General features: G+C 35.3%; 1 protein-coding gene across 1 annotated transcript; it reads left to right on the forward strand.

Annotated features, from left to right (window-relative positions):
• Nucleotides 1–1,208: 1,208 nt before the first annotated feature.
• Nucleotides 1,209–20,426, forward strand: LOC112046003 (zinc finger protein ztf-16). Its single transcript, XM_024082445.2, has 8 exons — nt 1,209–1,549; nt 1,818–1,946; nt 11,845–12,014; nt 12,577–12,912; nt 13,401–13,702; nt 14,323–14,450; nt 15,035–15,214; nt 16,106–20,426. The coding sequence occupies exons 2-8, from the start codon at nt 1,866–1,868 to the stop codon at nt 16,343–16,345; spliced, it is 1,437 nt and encodes a 478-aa protein (XP_023938213.1). The 5' UTR covers nt 1,209–1,549; nt 1,818–1,865; the 3' UTR covers nt 16,346–20,426.
• Nucleotides 20,427–23,867: the final 3,441 nt, after the last annotated feature.

Genomic DNA, 23,867 nt, shown 5'->3' on the forward strand with positions numbered 1-23,867 from the left:
ACCACAGATAGATACTACCGATATTACGTATTATGGACACAGACGTAAAAGAAGAGCAAAGAGCAATCCCAAAAATTGACGTTGACATTAACTAACCATGGAATAAAATAAACCTTCACATAAATCGTAATACCCATAGAGGAACTAGAAAATGGAGATGCATCGCACTCAAATTCACGAACAAAATTGTCTGTCGTTTTTTGAGGGGGACGAGGTAAACTCACACATCGAAAATATTTAACAGCATTAAAAATATTCTATGTCTATTCACTACACACGACTATAAATTGACTCGCAATACACACGCGCGTAATTTTTACACTAAGAATCACATTGCTTAGTCTATCCACAGAATAATACATAGAATAAAAAGATTACAGTGTATATTGCATAGAATATCCGATTACTGATCGATGTTTGGCTGTTTCGTCAAAAGAATCGATTCTTTTTAGAAATTGTTTTTATTAAAAATTTGATAAAATTAAGGTTTAAATACTTTTAAATGGAACGTTACTCCATCTTTTACTAAACTACAAGTTTTTGGCCGTTTTTTTGCCATTTAACAACACAAACCGGCCTAGTGACAGATTATTTTGTTGGTGAATTTCGCTGCGATACAAGTCTATATGTATTTGGTCTGAGATGTTATTCCTATGTTTCAAAGAGTATGTGTTATGGAACCTTTGACATAGGATTATGTTCCACTGAACGAATTATGTTTGAGCGGTAAATCCTTGGTAAATCCAAAAATTGATTTGACAGAGTTTATTACTTTTATAGAAATAAATTGGACTTTATAGATTCTTATGGAATAAAAAATATATTAGTAGCCAAAGTTACTAATATATTTTTTATTCCATTCTTAATAAATAAATATAATAAGAATGAAATTAATAAATTCGCTGTTTGGCAACACTACTTTACTGTCATTATTACAAAGATCTGTCATTATAGAGCAACCAATCATTATTGATAGTTTTATTACTCTTTTAAGTCGTACTATACCTATGAGTTATATTATTCCGGACTATTCCAAGGCTGTTCTTTAACCTAAAAATACAGAAATAAAGTCCCTTCTTGGTCCCTTCACGTTCTTTGTTCATTTTACATTTACTTTTCGCGTCTCTTTTACTCATAGCCATAAAATATTAACTTACGAGAGCGCATAGCACGAGTGTTGCTAGTTAAGAAAATGTAAGAAAAAAAATATTTGTCCGATACCCGAATCCGAATCACAATTCACATCCGAATCGAATCAACCCATCGTAGATGAACGAGTAGTGAAACAGAATGGTTTGATAAAAATGTTAGTGATTTCATTTTAGAATTCAAGAACATAATAGATTTTAAGTTAAATAAGAAGTGTTAAACAATATTAAATGTCCAATTACTTTAAGTTAATGGTGGGAACCCACTTATTTGTGCATTTACAGTTATTCGTGTAACACGTATTTTGTGCATAGAGTTCAAGCATTGAATTAGGCCACATAGCGATCTCTCCCTAAAATACCGCTGTTCTGGCTGTCGACGTATCAAGACGGGCGATCAAGTGAGTGTAAAGAATTACCATTTGGTATATAAACATTTTAACTGTGTTCATTTATCTACATCGGGATGCGCAGAGGATACAATAGATAAAGTTTATAAATAGTCTATCGTGAGTCGATAATTTGTATGTTTTTGTAAATGGGTCACCTCGCCATTCTTTTCGGATTAACTTTTATTGTTGATTTGTGGTTAACAAAACTTTATTTTAGTTAGTGGTTAGGGTTTGTGTTTATTGAAATTGTCAAGTTTTGTATGTGTTTACATTTTAGAGGTGCGAGGCGCGAGAGTGATGATCAGATAGCCCGCGATCTAATGTGATGTCATCAAAAGGGGAAACAGAGGCCGATTCGGGCACGGGCACCATCTCACCTAATTTGTCAGCTGTTAAAAATGAACCGGTTAGTAGCACAAATCATATTCCTAGAAAACAATATAGAAGTAACTAGTTATTTGTCATGTTGTATTAGGGTTTTTATCTCCTGACAAAACCAGATTGGCAAAAAGCAATTAGTGGAAATCCCGTAAGGTATTGTACTGCTATAGGTTTATAACAGTGTAATATAATAAGATAGCATTAGCTTCTTGAACTTACCAAATTGATGATTAACTATTGACCCTAGAGTTACCTGAACTTAGAGTTACTCTTAAATAAAAATGTTAATACATATTTCAATTACATAAAAAGTAAAAAGGTCTCCTAGCTTTTATACAAATATACAGTTTCTTGACTTCTGTTTTAGGAAATCTACTTTTTAAACACATAATTATGAAATGAAACATGATAAAACTATGGGTTTACTTATTTAAAGTAAAACTCTCCTTCCTTTTATACTAATGTTTTGCTTCAAGGAAAATGAAAATTTCCTTACTTTGGATAGTTTATTTGAAATATTATTTTATGGATAAAACTTAGTAGGTAACTGATTATTAAAAAGTTACATCTGGAGATGTTCTATTAAAAAACTATTGTGTTTCATCTAGTTTTCAAAGAAGTAGCTGATGCTTATCATACATATTTATTATCATATTTGATTATATTGTACTTATTCTATTCTGCTTCTAGTTATTTTAATATCACATACATATTAATGTCCTACTATAATATAAAAATACATAAAACCTTTTAAATAAGGAAGAATTATGAATTACTCTTAATATTATGTTAAGTATCCAAAATTATAAATTCCATGTTGAGCAATTAGGACAGGTTTAATTTATAAGTGGTTACTAATGAGTAATTGTTATTGTACTAAGGATATGAATATTGTAGGACTGAACTGCCCTGGGATTTTCTGCAGTTAAGTTTATGTTGAGGTACTTAGTTAGGACTTGCTTTTCAGGACCTCCATTATATGGATTTGTTATTTATTCTGCTTAAACTAATAAAGTCAATGGCTGAATAGTTAAAATTACAAAGTGGCTACATACTTAAAATGACAAACATTTTTTCTAGACATAAGAAAATAACTTTATTTTCATACTTTAAGTTATCTGCATGTATTATATTTTCAATAATGATAATTATGGTTTGTGCGCTGTAGCTTGGTGCGGGTGACTGTTGCAGTATGACATTAGTATTACATACTTTTATCATGAATCACAGCAAACTTTCAAGAGTAAAATAAACTGTTACCTGCACCTTGCTACAGCGCACAAGCTATAGTCAACATCTCTTACATATTGTAATGAAAAACACAATAGTTATTGAATAAATGTGCTTGATGCTTGATTGTAGCCAGAATAATTACAAATAATTATTTTTATTCAAATTAATTAACACTAACTGAATATGAATCATTTGTGACAATCCAAGAAGGATTTATTAGACATTAATTTAAAATTAAATCATATTTGAATTGTATATTTAATAATTTAACTGCCTCATATGTCCAGTACCCAGCAATTAGTTGAGTTTTTAGTTACTATCTTTATCAGAGAGTAACATAACAGGAACACTATCAGTATCACCATAACTCCGCCAATCTGCATTTGAACAGTGTGGTGGGTATGAGCTTCAAATCCCTTGTCTTAAAAGGAGGGTTTGATCCAGAATTGGGCCATTCAAATAGGTTAGATAATAATCATTTAATAATTACCATAACTATAAATAACTTGTCCTTAATGAAAAACTCAAGTTATATGTGTTTCTATTCACATTTAACTTAAAGTTTTTCATTAAGGATAATCTGTTCAATTATTTTATTTATATCAAGTTTATCCTCAATGTAAATTGTTGAGATTTATTTTCACATGTTGAAGTTTCCCAGATGATATATAAGGGTATTATATATTTATTTATTAAAAGTATGTTCTTTAAATTGTAAGGTTTTTTTTACTAAAGTAATATAGCAATGTTTGATTTTACACTGTTAAAATGAAATCATATCAGCCATATCATATCACAACATCTTCTTTATATAAATATAAAATGTATGTTCTGCTTATATTTTGAACTAACTGATGTTGATGAAATTCAGTAAATATGTTTCGTTTGGCCCAACTGGGAGACAAATATCTTAACATTATATGAATTTACTGCGAGAGTGCCCAATCCATAATGATTTTTATACCCAAAAACTAAAGAGTTTGTAGAACAGGCAGTGAAACTGTGTATAGGAAAAAATATTAATGTTGATATCATAAAATTGATAGGGTTTATAATGTAATAAATAATACTATAAAGAATAAGATTTAGAAAAATTCAGTTAATTTAAGTGATATGAAGTCAACCTTGTCTGCTAGGAAAATCATACATTTAAACTTACATTACACTTTTACTTACACTTGACGGCCACGTGGCGCAGTGGGTAGTGACCCTGCTTTCTGCATCCACGGTCGTGGGTTCGATTCCCACAACTGGAAAATATTTGTGTGATGAGCATGGGTGTTTTCCAGTGTCTGTGTGTATTTATACATTATATAAGTATTTATATGTAGTATATAAATGTATATGAATATTATAATATCAACTATCTTTAGCACCCACAACACAAGCTACTCTGTATGCTTACTTTGGGGCTAAATAGTGATGTGTATTGTTTAAGTATATTTATTTATTTATTTATTTATTTACATGTTCATGTATTAAGTTACATTATTAGTTTATTTAGTATTTAAGCTTATAACTATTATTTAATTGGTTATTGGTTAATTTTCGAGTGATAATTAGCAAACTATGCATTCCTGGTTTGATGATTCACATGCATCTCCATCATTATGTTGAAACTTTAAATAAGTTATCTATCATTCCATCAACCTGCAAAAACACAATTATGATGACATATGCTTTTTGTAAGATGACCTAGAACAACAAATCTGTTTAACATTGTATCTACTGAACCGATTTTGAAAATTATTTTACTGATAGAAAGCTTAATTGTCGCAAAAATAACATGGGCATTTTATACCAACGGAAATGGGAAATATGCTGGTGAAATAGCAGACCCCAGTAGCAGTTCACTACTTTGAAAATAACTTGAGAATTAAATAATTTGTCAATGAACTTCAGACTAAGGCCGAATCTTGATTAATTTAGCATAAACAAATTAAATATAACCGTTTTCCCCCCAAAGGGCAGAAAACGATTATTTAGGTTTCAGCCGAAGCTTGATCCACTTACGAGATTACCCTCCAAATTTTGCCCGTTTGCAGTGTTCCTACCCTACATTTCATTGGGTAAATGAGGTTTTGACATAACATCACGCCGTCATCCGCCGGCATGTCGCTTGACAGTTGTCAATGTCAATCAGTACTCTCGTAAGCCGGCAAGGCATGAAATTTTAGTGGATCAAGCTTCGGCTGAAACCTAAATAATCGTTTTCTGCCCTTTGGGGGGAAAACGGTTATATTTAGGTGTTCGAGCCTTCAGCTTGATCCACTTACGAGATGTGTTTATATTCTGCCGGCGATGGCAAGGCGTACTGTGATGACCATTTTTTATGATAGTAAAAGAAATGATAATCATTATACATGTAAATTAATGATCAACGACGTTTAAATTATCAGTATATAAATCAGTATATTATCAGTGATTATCATAGAGACAAAATATTTTTCTCATCTCTGAAGTAATTAACTAGATATCAAATTTAATTGATATTAAAATTATTGTCATTTAATTAATCACAGTTATTAATGTAGATTTCACCCAAAAGTAACACACATATTTTTATTAATTGATATTTTATTTAATGGTAAAAACAAAACCTATACAACCCATATTCATTTAAATTGGTGTAAATATGCTGCACTTAATGCTGTAAAGTAGTAAAGTAAACCTCAAAACATCTGAGGAACTTCTTCAAGACAGCGTAGATATATTGACTACCCACTTTAAATTTCTATTGTATTTTATTAAATCTGTATTTACAGATGCTTTTAAAATTATCTGAGAAAGCTGAAAACGTGCTAATTTCAATAAGCTTCGCAGTTATACCGAAATGACTGCTACTTTAATCTTTGTCTTCTGCTAGACATAATAAACAAACCAGATTCATTGACATGTCCAATAATTTCTTTACCCAAATATAACAAATTTGTAATATCAGTTTGTACTAATAGATATAGCCCTCTGACTACATAAAGTTAACCAAACCAATGTTTGATCTGTATTTTGTCAGAACCGTACTGTGTATAGTCAAAACATGAACTCTCCACTCAAGATAAAAACAAGGAGTCATGACATGCTACTTAAAATAAGCTATCAGTTGAGTATTTAAATAGACTCATAGGTGACCAACCATGTTAGAGGTTTTGGTTTTGAAATTGGTTTCAATGCTAGTCTAACTTTAGGTTGATCAAGTACCTAGGTAATTATCTACTCGATAATTTTTGGGTTTATAAACCTATTTGACTAAGGATTTCTAAAGATCAATAGTTCTGAGTACGAGTTCTGATTTATTTATTAAGTATTTGCTAAAATGAAGTCCTACCGAAGTAGGATCTAACTGTTAACCCATTCCAACATATCCAGGCTTGATTACACGTATTAATTGTGAATTTACGCCAAGCTGTTTCTAAAATATTCTGTCCTCTGTTGCCAAGGACCTTAGTAGTACAGCAAGCACATACAATATGTTACTGAATGTGACCTGTTGGTACTCGCGAAAGAAATGTTAGATTGTTAATTGTAAATGGTTGGCTCTTGGTTCTCTGGTACAATGGAGACCTGGAGAAGAGGAATATCATAAACTTTCTCTCCTATCTGGAGCTACCAGAAGATAGGTTCTCAAGCAGTGATTAAGATGTCTCGAATTGAAGGTACTAGCGTTGAAGATGGAAATAAGCTAGGGCCACCACAGCCTTTAGTTTAAGTCTTTGATGAAGACGTCGACGAATGGGCAATACTAGAAAAGCAATCATATTTTAGATTGGTTAGATCACTGCTCTTGTACTCGTAAACAAGTCTACTTCTGGTTTTTCCATCACCTTGAATGTTGTCTGAAGAGCTTCGTAACTTTAGAATTTAATCTAGCAATTCTAATAATCGGTATAGACCCGTCTATAATCCCAGAAAAGTACCTGGCTTAGGTATATTTGAAGTTGGTTAGCTAAATCTAGAATTTACTGCTTAATGCAAAGAGGTATAGATTTATATATTTGTTATCTTCTTGAAATATTGCATACAGTTTTTTCTATCAAAGGTCCTTTCTCACTCTCTCTCTCTCATAGAAAATCCAATACAATCCATAATATCTCTTTAAGCTTGTGTCAAACATGTTGCCGTTCATTTTAGAAACTGTTTATGAATATTAAGTTTCTTATAGTTCTCTACTGAATCCTACTGCATCTGATGTTATAAAATTTCAAGTAGATGGTCTTCTCTAATACGTATGTAGATATATTGTATAATATATACTAAATGAGGCGAGGAGCATGCATAATTTATAAATATTATACACTGCTATAACAGTTGCAAGCCACCATGCCCACCAGCGAAATTTCTTTATGAGTAAGTAGCATTTCTTGACTGTTCTTTTGTACTGTCTTTGGCGACATACAGGCGATTTTCCTATTTGTGTTGACATGAGATTGAATTTTCGATAGTTTATATAGATACCACCCAATATTGGGTAGCTGTATCTACCACCTATATGATGAATAGAGGCAGTATACGATTCAATCGTTGTTAAAAAGAATATCATCTATAAGTAAAGTAACTAAGTATAAGTAGGATGAAATCTGAATTACTTAGCTAAATATATATCCATTAACAAATCTATACAGAGTTATCATTCTACAAAGTAGACATTTTTCAAAAGTTTAAGAACAGAAACCGTCTATGAGGCAGGGAAAGATGTGGCTTGTGATACCTTTGCCTGTACATTCAAGATATATAAAGCGACGGAATGATTTTATCGGCAAATCAAATAAGCTTTTGTGGGCAAGAGTAATTAATTAATACGGCCATATTTTTCCCTTGAAGGAGAAGGAAATATTTATTCGTTCCTAACTCTCTTAATAATTCGTTCCTAACTCCCACAATATATGTTTTATATGAAAAAATTTCCATAGATTAATTTTAAATCTATCATATATGACAGATTGACAAACTTAGAGAAGAAATGCAAACAAAGTGTAATTTTAGATCCAGGCACACTTAATTAAGTGCATGAATATTTTGAGCACTAAGATCTTTTCTGACTTCAAATATAATTTATTTATTTTTCCTTCTCATATTTAGTTCGTGGACATTTTCTCGAGCCAGAGCTTCTATGGAGTGACCTGTTTTAATTGGGTCTGGTACCGGGAATCGAACCCGAGCCTTTATGTGTGAGCCAAGTATCTAGCCAATAATGACTAAGCCATACCGGAAAATATTTATTTATTACATCTTGCATTTTAATATGATAAAGCCAGTTGACTTTCGGTGGCTAAATGGGTGTTGTACAGTGAAATACATTTCAAAAGATTGTGGAATCTCTTATTTGAGGCTTTATATATAGGTCTCAGGCATTATTTTTTGTATCTAAAGTGCAGTCATGTATCACGAGTATCTGAAGTGCAACATTTACTGTCACTGTCACTGCATTATGAAGTGATTGTCTGTGAACGCGGGGTCATCTTTGCTAATGCACTATTTAGTATTATCTTCAGTCAAGTGAAGACTGGACTGTTGTTGTATATTCGAATATTCGCGAAGCTTCTGGGAATGATATCCTTGCTTGGCTAGGAATTTTTACTGCATGTCCCATTTTGCTTTAAGATAAAGTATTTATCAAAATAAAAAGATTAGTTTCCTGGTCTTGCTTGTCTTGCTAAGATAATCTTCTAACTGAACGGGAGCAATCCAACAACATTCAGTATTTATATACTCTAGTAACATTGTATGATGCTTGGTTCTAAGATTTTATTACGTTGCTCCAATAAACTTTCTGTGCAAAGTAAATTTTTCTTCTGATACAGTCAAGACGAGGCAACTTCGTCCATAAGGAAGGCCATCAACTGGATCTCTTAAAATATACAAAGCCTCTCAAAATAGAGGAAGGGCAGTAAGGACAAAGAACATCCGTTTTAAAGAACCTATTATCGTATGCATCGATCAGAAAGATTTGTTACATTGTTGAAAGTAGGAAATAAATCAGGACTCACAGCAGTAGTTAAATAATTATGTTCTATGTTACTTCAAATGATAAGTATGCTTTTGCGTTCTCTAAGCCCATGCGAGCTTTAGATACTATAAACATGCGGTAGATGGAGAGTAGGTATAGTGAAACGCAGTAAACGCGTAATTTTCATATTCCACTGAAATCTTTTCTTCGAACACATCCAGGTTTGATGTGTTACCAATGAGCTTCAATATTTATAATAAAAATTCATCAAGCATTTATAACTTTCTTAAAGACTCCCAATCAACTTGAGTTTACATACGTTATGTATTCCATGATCTATAAAGATCGTCATTAAGCTGATTACTGACGTTCAAGGACCTTGGTAATTGAAGAGTACCCAAATACGCGCCTTAGACTTCAGGCGCGCAGCCGACAAGGCAGCTGTCAGAGGTCACTTAAAGGACAAGCAAATAGCAAATAGCTGACAAATAGGCATCGTAAACGCCGGCCGTCTCAGCCAAAGCATCGACGGACAACTCAGATGAAGTCTCAGTTAGCGAATCAGCCGTGCAGCCGACATTCCAGGCGACGCGTTGGTCAACATCCCAGACGACGCGTCAGCCGATATTTTAGACAACGTCTCAATCAGCGAATCAGCCGACATCTCAGACGACACGTCAGCCGACATCTCAGATGAAGTCCCATTAAACGACACCTCAGCCAACGTCTGAGCAGCCGACGTCTGTGCGGCCGACGTCTGCACAGCCAACGTCTCAGCCGACGTCTGTACAGCCGACGTCTGTACACCCGACGTCTCAGCCGACGTCTGTACAGCCGACGTCACAGCCGACGTCTGAGCAGCCGACGTCTCAGCCGACGTCTGATCAGCCGACGTCTCAGCCGACGTCTGATCAGCCGACGTCTCAGCCGACGTCTGAGCAGCCGACGTCTCAGCCAACATCTCGGCTGACGTCTCAGCCGACGTCTGAGCAGCCGACGTCTCAGCTGACGTCTGCGCAGCCGACATCTCGGCCGACGTCTCAGCCGACGTCTGAGCAGCCGACGTCTCAGCTGACGTCTGCGCAGCCGACGTCTCAGACGACGTCCCAGGTGGGACGTCATCTGCTCATCATTCAGTAGGACTATACAGCGAGTCTGCCGTCCGAAGAGCGGGCATTCGCTAAGATGAAAAAGAGAAAAACTCTCATTCAGTATAGATCTACATAGCAAGTCTGCCGTCCGAAGAGCGGGCATTCGCTAAGATGAAAAAGCTTGTCGGGAGTCACGTGGACACTCGACAGCGAACAATACACATCGGTCGTACAAGATGGCTACGATTTTTTCGTTACTGTCTTCATTTGGTAACTAAGTCTACCCAGCGAGTCTACCGTCCGGAGAGCGGGTATTCGCTTAGAATTGAGAATAATCTCTCATCTAACTAGACCGTTGATAAAAATATTCTCCAACAAATTTCACTGTGCACTATCACTATTTATTAATATTCCCATTTAACACTGCTCACTTAACAAAATTTGAAGACGTACTGATTGACATTGACAACTGTCAAGCGACATGCCGGCGGATGACGGCGTGATGTTATGTCAAAACCTCATTTACCCAATGAAATGTAGGGTAGGAACACTGCAAACGGGCAAAATTTGGAGGGTAATCTCGTAAGTGGATCAAGCTGAAGGCTCGAACACCTAAATACCTGTTTTAACATTGTTAACTATATCTGAAATTCATTAATACTTTAGCAATTTAGCTGTGAGAAAATAACTAAGACATGTATTTTATGATATTATAAAATGTTGATCAAATCACTGCCAATATCTTGATTGAACCGTGAGTAATCTATGTAAGATTACTTACAGTTCCTGTTTTAAAGGATATTTTGGTTCTGAGACTAATAGAGGGGATTGATTCCTTCAAACCATTTGTTCCAAAAGTTGATAAGATTAACATTTAGCATATTTTGTTTACTTAAACAATTTATTATTGAAATGCTACATATACATAATAAAAAAGAAAATGCACAATTGTTCCTTGAATGGTTATTTACATTTAACAATTTTCGTTAATTTGGGTTCATAATCATTGAACTCACACAGTTTGGGCCATAGGATAAATGTAGCATGTACAACTTTTCCTTAAAACACTATTTCATCTATTATTAGAATGTCTAGTCACCTTCCACATAAATATAGTTGTTTTGGATTTTACACCCACCATGCGGTTCAGGGTGGTAGGTTGACTTTATAAATAACGTTATCTCAGTATCACTTGATCATGATATTGACTGACCAACAACTTAAAGTACTCTCTGAGATACATGAGTGTAACACCATTAATTTCTCAACTCTGATTTGTTACTGAGAATCCTGGAGTAAAGTAAAGTAATAGTCTGTCATCATTATCAGCCGATAGACGTCCACTGCTTCACATAGGCCTCTTCTTCTCCTTCTTTCGTCTGGGCCGTTTCCGCACTTAGCCATGTGATTGGCCGTGGGTCCCTCGGTGTAGGTTCCCGCAAATTCACTCCATCCAGCTGAGCTCGCTCCAGAAGCTCTTACATGGACTACCAAGCACAACAGTCTCGAGCCACCAGCATCCAGTGGCTCCCTGTAACCTGCTTGATATCCTTGGTCCACCTCGTGTGGAGTCAACCAACACTGTGCTTTCCGGTGCTTGTCTACTTGTGCTTAACTTCGCCACGGGTTATTCAATAAAAAAAATCTGTTTCCAGGCACCCACAGCAAGCAAAGAGAAGCGCGGCACTGGAACACTGCTGAAGTGCACCACGTGCAACAGCTTCAGCACGCTGAGCAGCCGCGCGCTCTCCACGCACATGGCGCAGTGCTCGCCCGACAACAACAATGTGGCCGCCGCGCAGACCGCCGACGCGCGCCCGCACCGGTAACTGTCGTCATCATCATCACTATCATTGTCAGCCTATGCTGAACGTGCAACAGCTTCAGCACGCTGAGCAGCCGCGCGCTCTCACTGTCTATCGGAACTGCATGGCATTACATTGTGGTAACTGCCTCTAGAGTATTTGCCTACTGCCTCTTTTGTTTTCCTCTTCCTTTTCCCTTTCTTCCCTTATCATTATTTTCCGGAGCATTTGTGCTTATTTCTGCCACTTGCTTCGCTGGATAGCATTCACGCAATCAGGCTACCAGAGTCGAATCGCTCCCTGTGCCTCCCCTCTCAGGTCATTACAAGCAGAGCATGCAAATATGACATGTCGCGGAGTGTCTCCCCAGAAGTAGCATTTTTTAATTTGTGGTTAACGGTGTTGGATACGAAGAACTAAAATATTTAACCTAATATTCTTGTGTAATACTGTTCGTAATTCCGTTTGTTTGTCCCCAATAAAAAAAAAGAAAAAAATTTTTTTTTGGTCTATTTATCTAGTTACCAGCTGATCTAACGTAACTATAGCAACACATTGCTTATATGAGGGTGTTGTCGACAGGAAACTGTTCGAATGCGACGTGTGCAACATGAAGTTCTCGAACGGCGCCAACATGCGGCGCCACAAGATGCGGCACACGGGCGTCAAGCCGTACGAGTGCCGCGTGTGCCAGAAGAGGTTCTTCCGCAAGGACCACCTCGCGGAGCACTTCACCACCCACACCAAGAGCTTGCCGTACCACTGCCCGATATGCAACCGAGGGTTCCAGCGACAGATCGCCATGCGCGCGCACTTCCAGAACGAACACGTCGGCCAGCACGACCTCGTCAAGACTTGCCCGCTGTGCAGCTACCGCGCGCCCACCATGAAGAGCCTCAGAGTACATTTCTTTAACAGGTAACTTGCATTTTTTCAAAGTAAAACTTCTTTACGCTTGTTTGACTTGAGCAACTTGGTAGATGCGTTACGAAAATTGAAAATATGCGTGCTGCCATCTACAGGCATAGTGAAACAGTGTTTGTTATTTAAAACTACCAGTAGATGGCGTTCTCAGAAAACTTTGAAACAAACCCTTTTTGTATACTTCAAGAACCTGTTGCGATGCTTTTATGTTTTAAAGATAAAATGTAACTTTGTCGAACTACGGTCTAACTTTCGGTGTGGCTTCAAAATAGACGTGTACTTTAAACGTAGAACCATCCTTCCTATATAATGAGGCCTATACTGCACTCATAGCGTTCGCACCGTTTGCGACAATTACGTTCACGCATCGTATCATTCTCCGAGCTGTGTCTGTATTTTGCCCCGCTACAAATGGTTTGCGCCTAGTTGGCGGCGAGCATACGCGAGCGCATCAGCATTCACACTTTTCCTTGTAATTCCAGACACGGAATCGACCTAGACAACCCAGGTCCGGGCAACAACTCTGTTTCCCTCCTCGCCGCGGGGATCGCCAACGCGGCGTACGCGGACGGCACGATGGACGCCAGCGCCATCAGCGCCCTCGGCGCGCTGGGCTCCGGCCTGTCGGTGTCCGTCGCCGCGGCCTACTCCGACAGCGGCGACAGCAACGGCGCGCGCTCCGCCGACAACGCCACCCCGCCCATGCACTACTTGACGCCGCACGTCGAGATATCGATGGCCGACAACAATGAGACCTTCTCGCCGGGACATAATAACCATCAAGGTATGTCACCCATTTTTTTTTAATATTTTTTACAAGTTAGCCTTGACTACAATCTCACCTGATGGTAAGTGATGATGCAGTCTAAGATGGAAGCGGGTTAACTTGTTAGGAGGAGGATGAAAATCCACACCCCCTTTGGTTTCTACACGGCATCGTACCGGAACGCTAAATCGCTTGGCGGTACGTCTTTGCTGGTAGGGTGGTAACCCACCACCATTACCAACATTATTCTCAATGTCATTATTAGTTTCCCGATTACATCCATGGCTGGACAGAAGCTTTTCGTAAGAATTTCATGGTGCGAAGTTGACAGGGACTCCAACGTCCATCTCTGCTGATCACCCTGCCCCCAGAATAGATGGATCCCAGCGCTCTCGGTGCTCTGGGCTATCGATAGTTGACAACAATGAGACGTTCTCGCCGGGACATAATAACCATCAAGGTGGGATTGTATCATCTTGCGACCAGTGACTTCAAATCATTTAAAGATGCAAAGTCTATTTTTGTCCGCGCTTCAATTGCCTTAGCCTCCGAAGTTGAAGGAACCAGGAACCTCTTGCTTGTGTGCCTGCAATTCCTATATATATAAATAAAAATGATGTATTGTTTATATTGAGCAGATTCGCGCATGAACGGCGAGGGCCCCAGCTCGCCGCAGTCAGTAGACAGCGCGGTGGCCAGCAGCTCGCTCTCCGCCGGCCTCCCCGCCAACATCACGCCTTCCATCACACTCATACCCATCAAACAGGTAACACATCTATCATTGTCTTCATTAGCAGATTTTAACGGCCTCCCTTCTTCTAGACTGATGCTCCAATGACTAAAGATCACTATCAGATGATGCTTTGTCTGACAGTGATTGTTAAAGGTCATTATCATCATAATGACTGGGACCGATGATAATTCAAAATTCATTTATTTCAATGAGGCTTAGTAAACAAGCATTTTTGAAAGGTCAGAATAATGTCATAATTTATTTTAATGTAATGGTGGTAATAATAGTCGAAAATTAAAATTAAAGTTACGAGGGTTCCAAATGCGCCTTGTTTCGAGAAAACCCCACAACAAACAACAACAGCCAAAGTTTTTCTTTTGTTTACCGTACCAAACCATTTTACAAACTTATTTAATTGATGATTTATCGTGCTCTCCCCGAGACACGGCGTGTCACCACCAACTTTAAAAGAAAGACTTAAAAGGGCGGAGAGTTTTCTATAAAAAAAGAAAACCTCTGTATTTCATAGCATATAACCACAATGAGCCACATAGAACCATCACACCACCACATAGATCGACGGGGCAGTTAGAATAATGTATTTTTTGTATTTGAAGGAACCAAATGCGCAAGAAGAGTCGGGTCGCGAAGGCGACAACGAGGGCGAGACGAACGGCAAAGAGAAACGCGACATAACATCACTGTCCTCTCTGATCAAAGTGTCGCCGCTCAAGAGCCTGCTGAGAGAAGACCTGCGCCGCCGCATCTCCGCCAGAGGACGCTCGCGTGCTAACAACGTAAGTACTGTGTATAGTAATTGTAAACCTAAATAAAGCAAGCAAGTAAGAGAAGCAATATTTTTAATTATATGCTTAAGGCTGCGCATGCCAATAATTCTGTTTTAAAAGGTTTTTGCTTGGACTTGTAGTGAAAAAACATGATATCAATGTAATATATATAGCCTATGACACTCCCCGATGACGTAACATTTTACTGGTGAAAGAATTTTTTTTAATCAAATCAGTTGTTTCCTAAGATTACCCCTTGCAAATCCATTTACGAACATTGACTCATTATAATATTAGTATAGATGTGATTCAGTAGGTTTGATATTCTAAGTCCACCAGCACCAACTTAGGTCATTACTGGATGGATGCTGATCTTGGATAATTTGCTTTTGGAGCATATCATCACATAAGCAGCTCTTTTTCTGGCTTTCTGTATGTGAGTCGTGAAGCTCATGCGGGTATCAAAGGGCACAGGCCTAGGTATTTGGCAGTGCGTTGCCACGGGATAGGTGCTCCGTGTAAGGAGATCTCTTTTAAATCAAAATAATGGCGCACAAGTTTCCTTGAAAAGAGCACTGCTGCACTCTTCTCTTTAGTTTCGTGGGCACGTTTATGTTATTGGAGTCGGTTGTATTTAACAAAATATATTTATAAACTACCAGTAGAGCGCGTTCTTCGAAAACTTTGAAACAGCCCCTTTTTGGTTTTACACTTCAAGAGCTATTGCGATGCAGTTATGCCTGAGGCTCATAGATGGCGCTTTGTTTTTTATTTCCAAAGAAGTTTTACCTCAGTCATGTGGACTTTTTTATGATGTGGCAATGAAAAATACATATAACCCTAAAATAATGCAATACAAGAAGCCACCTAGTATTATAGATTTTTTTTTCAAATTTGCAGTCATCCCGAGCGTCCCCATCCGAGGGCGGAGTCATCACATCGACGCACGGCGACGCGACGCTCACGCCCGCGTCACTGGTGTGCACCTTCTGTTCCATCACGTTCCCCGACTCCACGTTGTACTTCCTGCACAAGGGCTGCCACTGCGACTCCAACCCGTGGAAGTGCAACATATGCGGCGAGCAGTGCTGCAACGTCTACGAGTTCAACTCGCACCTGCTGAGCAAGAGCCACCAATGACTGTTTGCTGGGGGGCCGTTCCAACACTGACTTTGTCTCTGATACAGTACCACCACATGTGTAAGTTACCAGTTTACCAGTCGAGCGTTTATGTGCGACCGCTTTTGTTTTTCAATGTCAAACTCTGTGTTGATTAGCACTGATGACGTCATTGGTGCTAACGGCAGTGATGATCTCCACTTGAAGTTCGACAGTTTGTTGTTGCAATGTTTGGCACTGATGACGATCAACAACAGTGACGATCATTGCTGTTTTTGTCCATGTCTTTGGAAAGATTGGTAGCAATGGAAAATCCGGCAGTTTGTTGTTGTAATGCTTGGCACTGATGACGTCGCTACAGTGTTCTGCAGTTATAATTGGCACTGATGACGTAATAACACTGTTTTGCAGTTGTTTGGCATTGAATTTTCGTCAGAGACGATTGGCACTGATGAATTATTTTTGGGATGTTCAACAGTGATGATTATTATTATTGGCACTGTTGACGTCATTCGAATTTTTAGTTCCGTAATGATGCAAATGGCGGATAGCACTCAATCGTTGTAACTTATATACGTGGTCAATACTGTACTGCACTCTACTCGTGTGCATACTGCAAGCACTTCCTGTACCAAATTCACAATTTCTTCTTTTTTTTTTTAAATTCTATCTTGGCAAAAACTGTCATTTTTAAAATATATTGTACTTTTCTCTTTGTCTTAACATGTTCTCCTGTAAGTTTTCTTTCTGTTTCTCTCGATGCTCGTCGTGTGTCATGGCGGGCGGAAGTGCTTCGAATATGCTATACGCTGAACGTCCCCCCGAAGCTGTAAAACTTAAAAAAAAAGTGCAAATTATTTTTGAAGGTTATTTAGTGGTAATTTTAGGTAAATGAGCGACGATATTTGTATGGATATTTTAGTGTTAAAATTTATTTTGATAGGATAAATTCGGAATTCGGGTGCGATTAGACACTTTTGAAGTTGATGACACGTCGTTGAATACTTCGTCCATAAATCGACATTCCAAATTGTAATCTATGCATTCCATTTATTCGAGATTGTGAGATACTTGGTGGACTTTGGTGGGGAATGAAGTGATACTTGAATTTTTATTATCATTATCTTAAAAGATTTTTTATTTATTATTTAATTAATTTTCTTTGTACTTAATAGTACATGGACGTTATTCAAAACAATATTTATAGAGTATTTTTTGGTGCGATAGTGAATTTTACAAATGTTTATTAAAACCTATGGTATGGTAAAGAGTGTACAAATTAATATATTTTTACATTTTCACTGTTGACATGATGTTTATATAGAAAGGCAAAGCCTCATATTTCCATGATTATTTAATTTTTTTTTTGTGATCGATTAATCAGACCGGAATTATAAATTCTACATTCCGTTAATTTAATTTATATTTCTTTTATTTAATAAAATGTGCATGTAATGCAAGTCCACGACTAATACTTAATGTACAAGTTGTTTTTTATTATTATTTATTTTCTAAATTGATTATAGTAGTAAATACATTCGCATGTACTTAAAATTTTATCGATTTGTAGCAAATAGGTTATATGAAACGATATCTGACCATTATAAGAAGAACGCACTTGCTCAATAACATGAAAATGGCTCAACAAAATATTTAATAAAAAAAAGTGCTTAATATTTCGTTGCATCTTCGCACAAAAGGTTATTTTCTCACATACATAATATTGCGTGCTTATAATGGTGTCTAATTTAAAAAAATATATATAATATCGATTACATTTTATTTTCTAATTCTAATCGGTGTTGACTCAACATAGTGTTTGTCTGTGGTATTGAAATCGATTTTAGCTAAGATTCAATGAAATAATTTTCTGCTAACGAAAAATATGGCAAGATATGCTCACGTTATTCGCGACGAAATTCTTTATTTTATTTAAATTATATGAGAGTATTGGAGAGTTAAAAACATCAGGTTTGAAGTTAGTTTGATTTTAGAATCACTTATCACTTCTGTACTTAAAAAAACATATTATATTTTTTTGTTATATTATTTGATGTTTAGCAACTTTTGAAACAATAGTTTTTCAATACAAAAGTTATTTAAAAGTTATATAACTAATACTAATTTACTTTTTGTCTTTTGTTTACAAATAGAAATTAAAAAATAATTATGCTTGGTTCCTATGATTGCCCAATGACCCAATTTTATCAAAACAGCGAATAATTTTTAAAACTATTGCTTATCATCATCAAAGTTTGGTACTATTGCTTATCATTATCAAAGTATACCAGAATTCGTAGATGAAAAGTGTGTGAAAAAAAAACTTGTAAATTATATTTTTAGGTAAGAGCATCTTATATAAATATAGTTTCTAGCCGGCTCTAAACACAGACTTGAAGTTTTAAAAGAGCTTGTATTAAACTTTTATTCACATGATCGAGTTATGTTATACAATCTGTAATAAAATTTGGGTCCATATGTTTATTTTAGTTGTCACTAAAAACCAAAAAACTAAGCATTTGGTGCAAATTTGATTGTCCATGAATTTTAAAGTAACAAATCTTCCATGCCACCCTTTTCTTAGTATTTCCTGTTGAAGGCATGATTTTTGATTTGTATTATTTGATTACAATGTACATAGAGGTTAAAATTCAGCCGTTACCTTGATGAGTTTGTTCACTTGCGTTTCACCTTAGAACCTGAGATTGTACATTCCTGTAGCTAATAAGTACTTAATATCGGTTGTGGTCTTGCCTGTTAAGTTTAACGAAGTCGACTTAGGTGGAACTGAAATTATGTTTACCAACGAAGTTATATTATTGTTTTGTTGACATTGCTGTAGAATAAGTGATGGTACGAGATCCAACATAAGAAATATATACTCATCTGTTAATTATTTGGTATAAGAAATAAATTATAGAATATATTTACATTGGCACATTGCACATGGGTTGTCTAGTTAAATTGCGGCTGGTTAGTTCAAAATGAATAAATTTATTTTTTAATATATTTAATCTCTTTCCCTTATTCGTTAATTAAAAAAATCATACACTCGTTATTAGAATATACCCAAAAAAAATTAAAAAGTAAAGGTTGCCTGTTTTTACACTGCAACTGTGAGGTTGCCAGACATAAACAGTTAATTTATGTTATTTAAAAATCCTCATCAGTTATTTAGTCGTCTAATATATCAAATGAAAATTTTATTTTATGCTTAATTTAACTTTATTAGGTTGCCTTTCTAAAGTATGGTTTACTAGATTTTGGATGAAAAATGTGTCAGGTAGCCATTTGACTAGGCAACCTTTGTGTAATATGTCACTGAATGTTTTCTATCATTTATTTCTTATCCCAAATAATTAACAGATGAGAGTATATATTTGATATGCCGGCTCTTAGACCATGAGGGGAGTGAGCGGGCGATACGGCACGGACCTAGTGAGTTACCTGAACGAGCAACACATATTTATTTATAGATATTCTTATATTCTATTTTCATTGTTGGTGTTTTTATTGTGTAGTCTTGGATAATTATTTGGTCCCGGCCGCCGCGCCGCGATCTAGCACTAAGAGTAGTATATAATTAAGAGCTATTAATTATATTAATCGGTAACCCCATTGGGCGCCTTTAATTAATCCGTCCATATCTAACGATAGATATTGCCTTTAATATTTAATAGAGATAATATATTTATAGATTATATTAGTGTTAACATTAAGGAGAGATCTTAATTATAAAGCGTTTACATAAATACAGAGGTTTACAGATGTAGTTAAATTTATATATGTATATAAACGCACTTGTCGTTGTATTGAATATAGGGTTCTACGAATAAGTATCAATTACCTTTTTTTTAATGATTGAATGTTTGAATCCTTTGAGCGTGTAAAGAAATCTTAAACATACAGACGATATTGTTGATTATTATTATTGTTTAGTAAATTAAATCCAATTTTTTGCCACTATAAATTGGTCGGATCGGAGTATTTTATGAAATCGATTTACGTCGATTCTTTTTTTTTTTCAAGTGTCAATTGATCGTATATTTTATACTGATTTTCAATGCGAAACGGTGTTTGATACTTATTGTGGTTCTCTGATTGGACGAACCGTTTTGTTTTAACGATGGATCCATCGTGAGTTATAATGAATTGTTTTGATTGCAACAATTGATGCAAAGATATTTAAGCATAAAAACGTCGGAACAGCAATGTTCCTTGGAGTCACGAACGTCTTGGACAGCATCACACGTCAGCGTTCCACAGCCGAAATTAATTTTTGACTACCCCCGTAATAGCTTTTATACAGGATGCTCGGGAGTATATCCCATAACTTCAAGGTATTAACGAGACCACATAAAGGAAACGAACTGCTACGATTTAATATTTTATTAACTACGAAAACGAAAATAAAAACTTTTTTCATACAAAGTAATTCAAATAACACCGACTAATCAACACCGAATCAATGTAACACACACCTTTAGGTAACAAAGTGTCAACGTTGCATTTTAAAATATAAATACGTCATCATAAAGATGCGTATAAGGGACACTGTAAGGAACCTCGTCCTCATTATAAGATAAACAAATCACTGGCTTATTCCTACACTGGTATGGCAAGCAGACCGCACACGACCACCCCAGTCAAGCGCCGGTGACAGACTATCTCATTGCCCCCACTACCAATGTACATGAGATAGTGTATATAGTATTGTAGGTATTTATTTAGTAGACATAAACACTACAGACACATTTTAAGATCTATTTACAAAAGAAATATTATTTACTCCGAAAATATTCATTTTAGAACTCATGTTCCTTGAACATTTTCAATTATTTTTTGTTAAAAAATATAACCCTAGAGTTATGGTAATTACTCCCGAGCACCCTGTATATTTTATGGCCTGTTTGACCCCGCACCTAGTGTAGGATAAGTTTTGGTTATTTTCTTACTTAATATCAAATTACAAAGACAAAACTTGTGATGAAGTTATCCAACGCTTAGCAAAAGGTGGTTAAACAGGCCCTTAATGTATTATATTAACACATAATTTTTCGTGTGGTTTTAGATAAATTATTATTATTGAAGCAGATATATTTGTTTCAAATCGATCTATGCAAAATTACGTCAATTGTATAGGTAATTCTTAGCTGTATGTAACGTATTATATGAAAAATGTTCGACGTGTTTAATATAAATAAATCATCAATGATTTGGTTCCAAGTCACGTGGTCAATTTTAAATGATGTGTATACAGTAAACTTTGTATTGGAATAGGTTTCCAAAGAAGAACATATAGCGCTGGATGTATATTGTATATAGCCAATTTATATATATATATATATATATATATATATATATATATATATATATATATATACACCTTATTTTAATAGTTTTGTTTCTACCATAAAATTGAGTTAGAGAATTTTTTTATCACAATGTATAAAAATAGATTTTAAATGATTGTAATTTACCTATTTATCAATTGTTTTAATTTTTTAATGTTTTGGATGATTATCGTTCTCGTCGATCCGATCTCTCTTAGACAATATAGGTTGAATTTAAATGAATATAATATGATTTCCAGATTATGTAAATTCTGGAATTTAAATTATTTCTCAGTTTCATGGGCGATGAGAAACTCCGTCTTTGCCAAACATAAATACGCGATTTAGGTATGGTTAAAACTACCAATTCAATACATTCCATTCTGTTTCTTTGTAATATGTGTAATGAAGACATTTTAAAAACATATCTTTGGGAACCTATGGTACAAATAATTAGTTTCACTTTATAATCAAAATTTGCCCAAATATTATTATGGTTTTCATAAAAATATTGAAATTATTAACTGTAAAAAGGCCACCCTTTCGCTAAACATTTTCTGAAACAGAAATGCTCTTACAAGAGCAATCCTCACCTTAATACCAAAACACAGCTTACCAACATTTTAATTTGTTTTAAGTTGTTATATGTGTGTAATACATAGAGTAAGTAAATTGTTTTAAAAGCAATTATTTATAAATTGTAGACGAGTTGAGGTCATCGTTGATATTTGCTGTTACATTTATTATGTTATCATTATTGAGAGTAATAATAACATATTTTACTTATATTTAATGAAGGAAAAAGAACTATTTATGAACTACCAGTTTTAAACTCGAGTGATAGTAAAGATATCAAATTTTAGCAGATTGTGCCTTAGATCAGTAATTTAAATAAATGAGAATTATATATGTATCATGTTTTCGAAATTTATTCAACTCTTATAGATGTGTGAATTTTTAACAAAATAAGTAGGTTTATGTGTCACATTGAAAAAAAAATATAATATATTTACACTAAAGTATTAAATAAAATAAATGGAATGTTATTTATTTATATATATAGTGAAAATATATTTGCAATATGGCTGTTTTGCTTGTTTTTATAATGGAAAAAGATTTATTTGCAGTTGAATATATTGTCGTATTGTTATGATGATCTAGAAATATAAAGGAATGGTACTTACCAAGTATGTAGTTCTATTTATTTACTTATAATAATTTGGTAAAGGGTCTAATGAAACATTAATAAACTATGAGATAAATAAACTTGGTTTTTTATTTCTTCCATTACAAAATATTTGAAAAGCTTCCCTCCAATGATAATTTTATACTTTAGATCGGTTACGTCCCTTCAAAATCACCGCAAAAAGTAATCGGAACGCTACAAAACTGAGCGTACACATGCACAATTTTGTCTTTAGTTCCATTATATGTTTATGTACTTATAAATAGTTTTTACACTTCCAGAAGATACATCTCGAGATTGTTGACGATATTTAGGTATTGTTTGTTTAACAAACTTTTTTCATGCAAAATCTAGGGAACTTTGAACTAGATCTCAGGCAACATTATACAGTTAAATTAAGCCTTTAATAAGCTTTAATTTGACATGTTCTTAGACCGATGACTAAATAACTGATGATACCTAAATAACATTAATTAACTGTTTAAATCTGGCAACCCCACGGTTGCAGTGTGAAAGCAGGCAACCTTTATGTTTTTGTATCGTACTCTGTATTTTAACTAGTGTAGTTACGCTTTTTATTAGTTAACCAAAGAGGTAAGTAGATTATATTTACATTACATTTATGTAAGAAATAAAAAATTAAATCATTTAGTACCTTTGACTATACCTATAAACTACTCAATAAGTCAATGTGAATATTAGTTATCCCTAATAAATAACAGATGAGGGCATAGTATATTCCATATGCCGGATCTCGAACTTTATAAGGAGGACATAGGGAGGCTTATTATTCATTAAGTTAAACTGGAAATTAAAAGAACAAACGCGGTTTCATCTACGGTCTTATTCTAATGGGTATACGGGGATAAAATATTTTTCTTCTTGATAATGTAGCTTTGCATTCAAAGAATTTTTCAAATCCGTCCACAATTTTAGAGTTTATTCCTTACATACAAAAATATAAATCTTTACTGTTTAAGTATAGTATTAGTACTTAAGTATAGATTACATTGGTAGTAAAAAC

This window comes from Bicyclus anynana, chromosome 6 (genome assembly GCF_947172395.1).
Source record: "Bicyclus anynana chromosome 6, ilBicAnyn1.1, whole genome shotgun sequence".
In the NCBI taxonomy this organism is placed as follows: domain Eukaryota; kingdom Metazoa; phylum Arthropoda; class Insecta; order Lepidoptera; family Nymphalidae; genus Bicyclus; species Bicyclus anynana.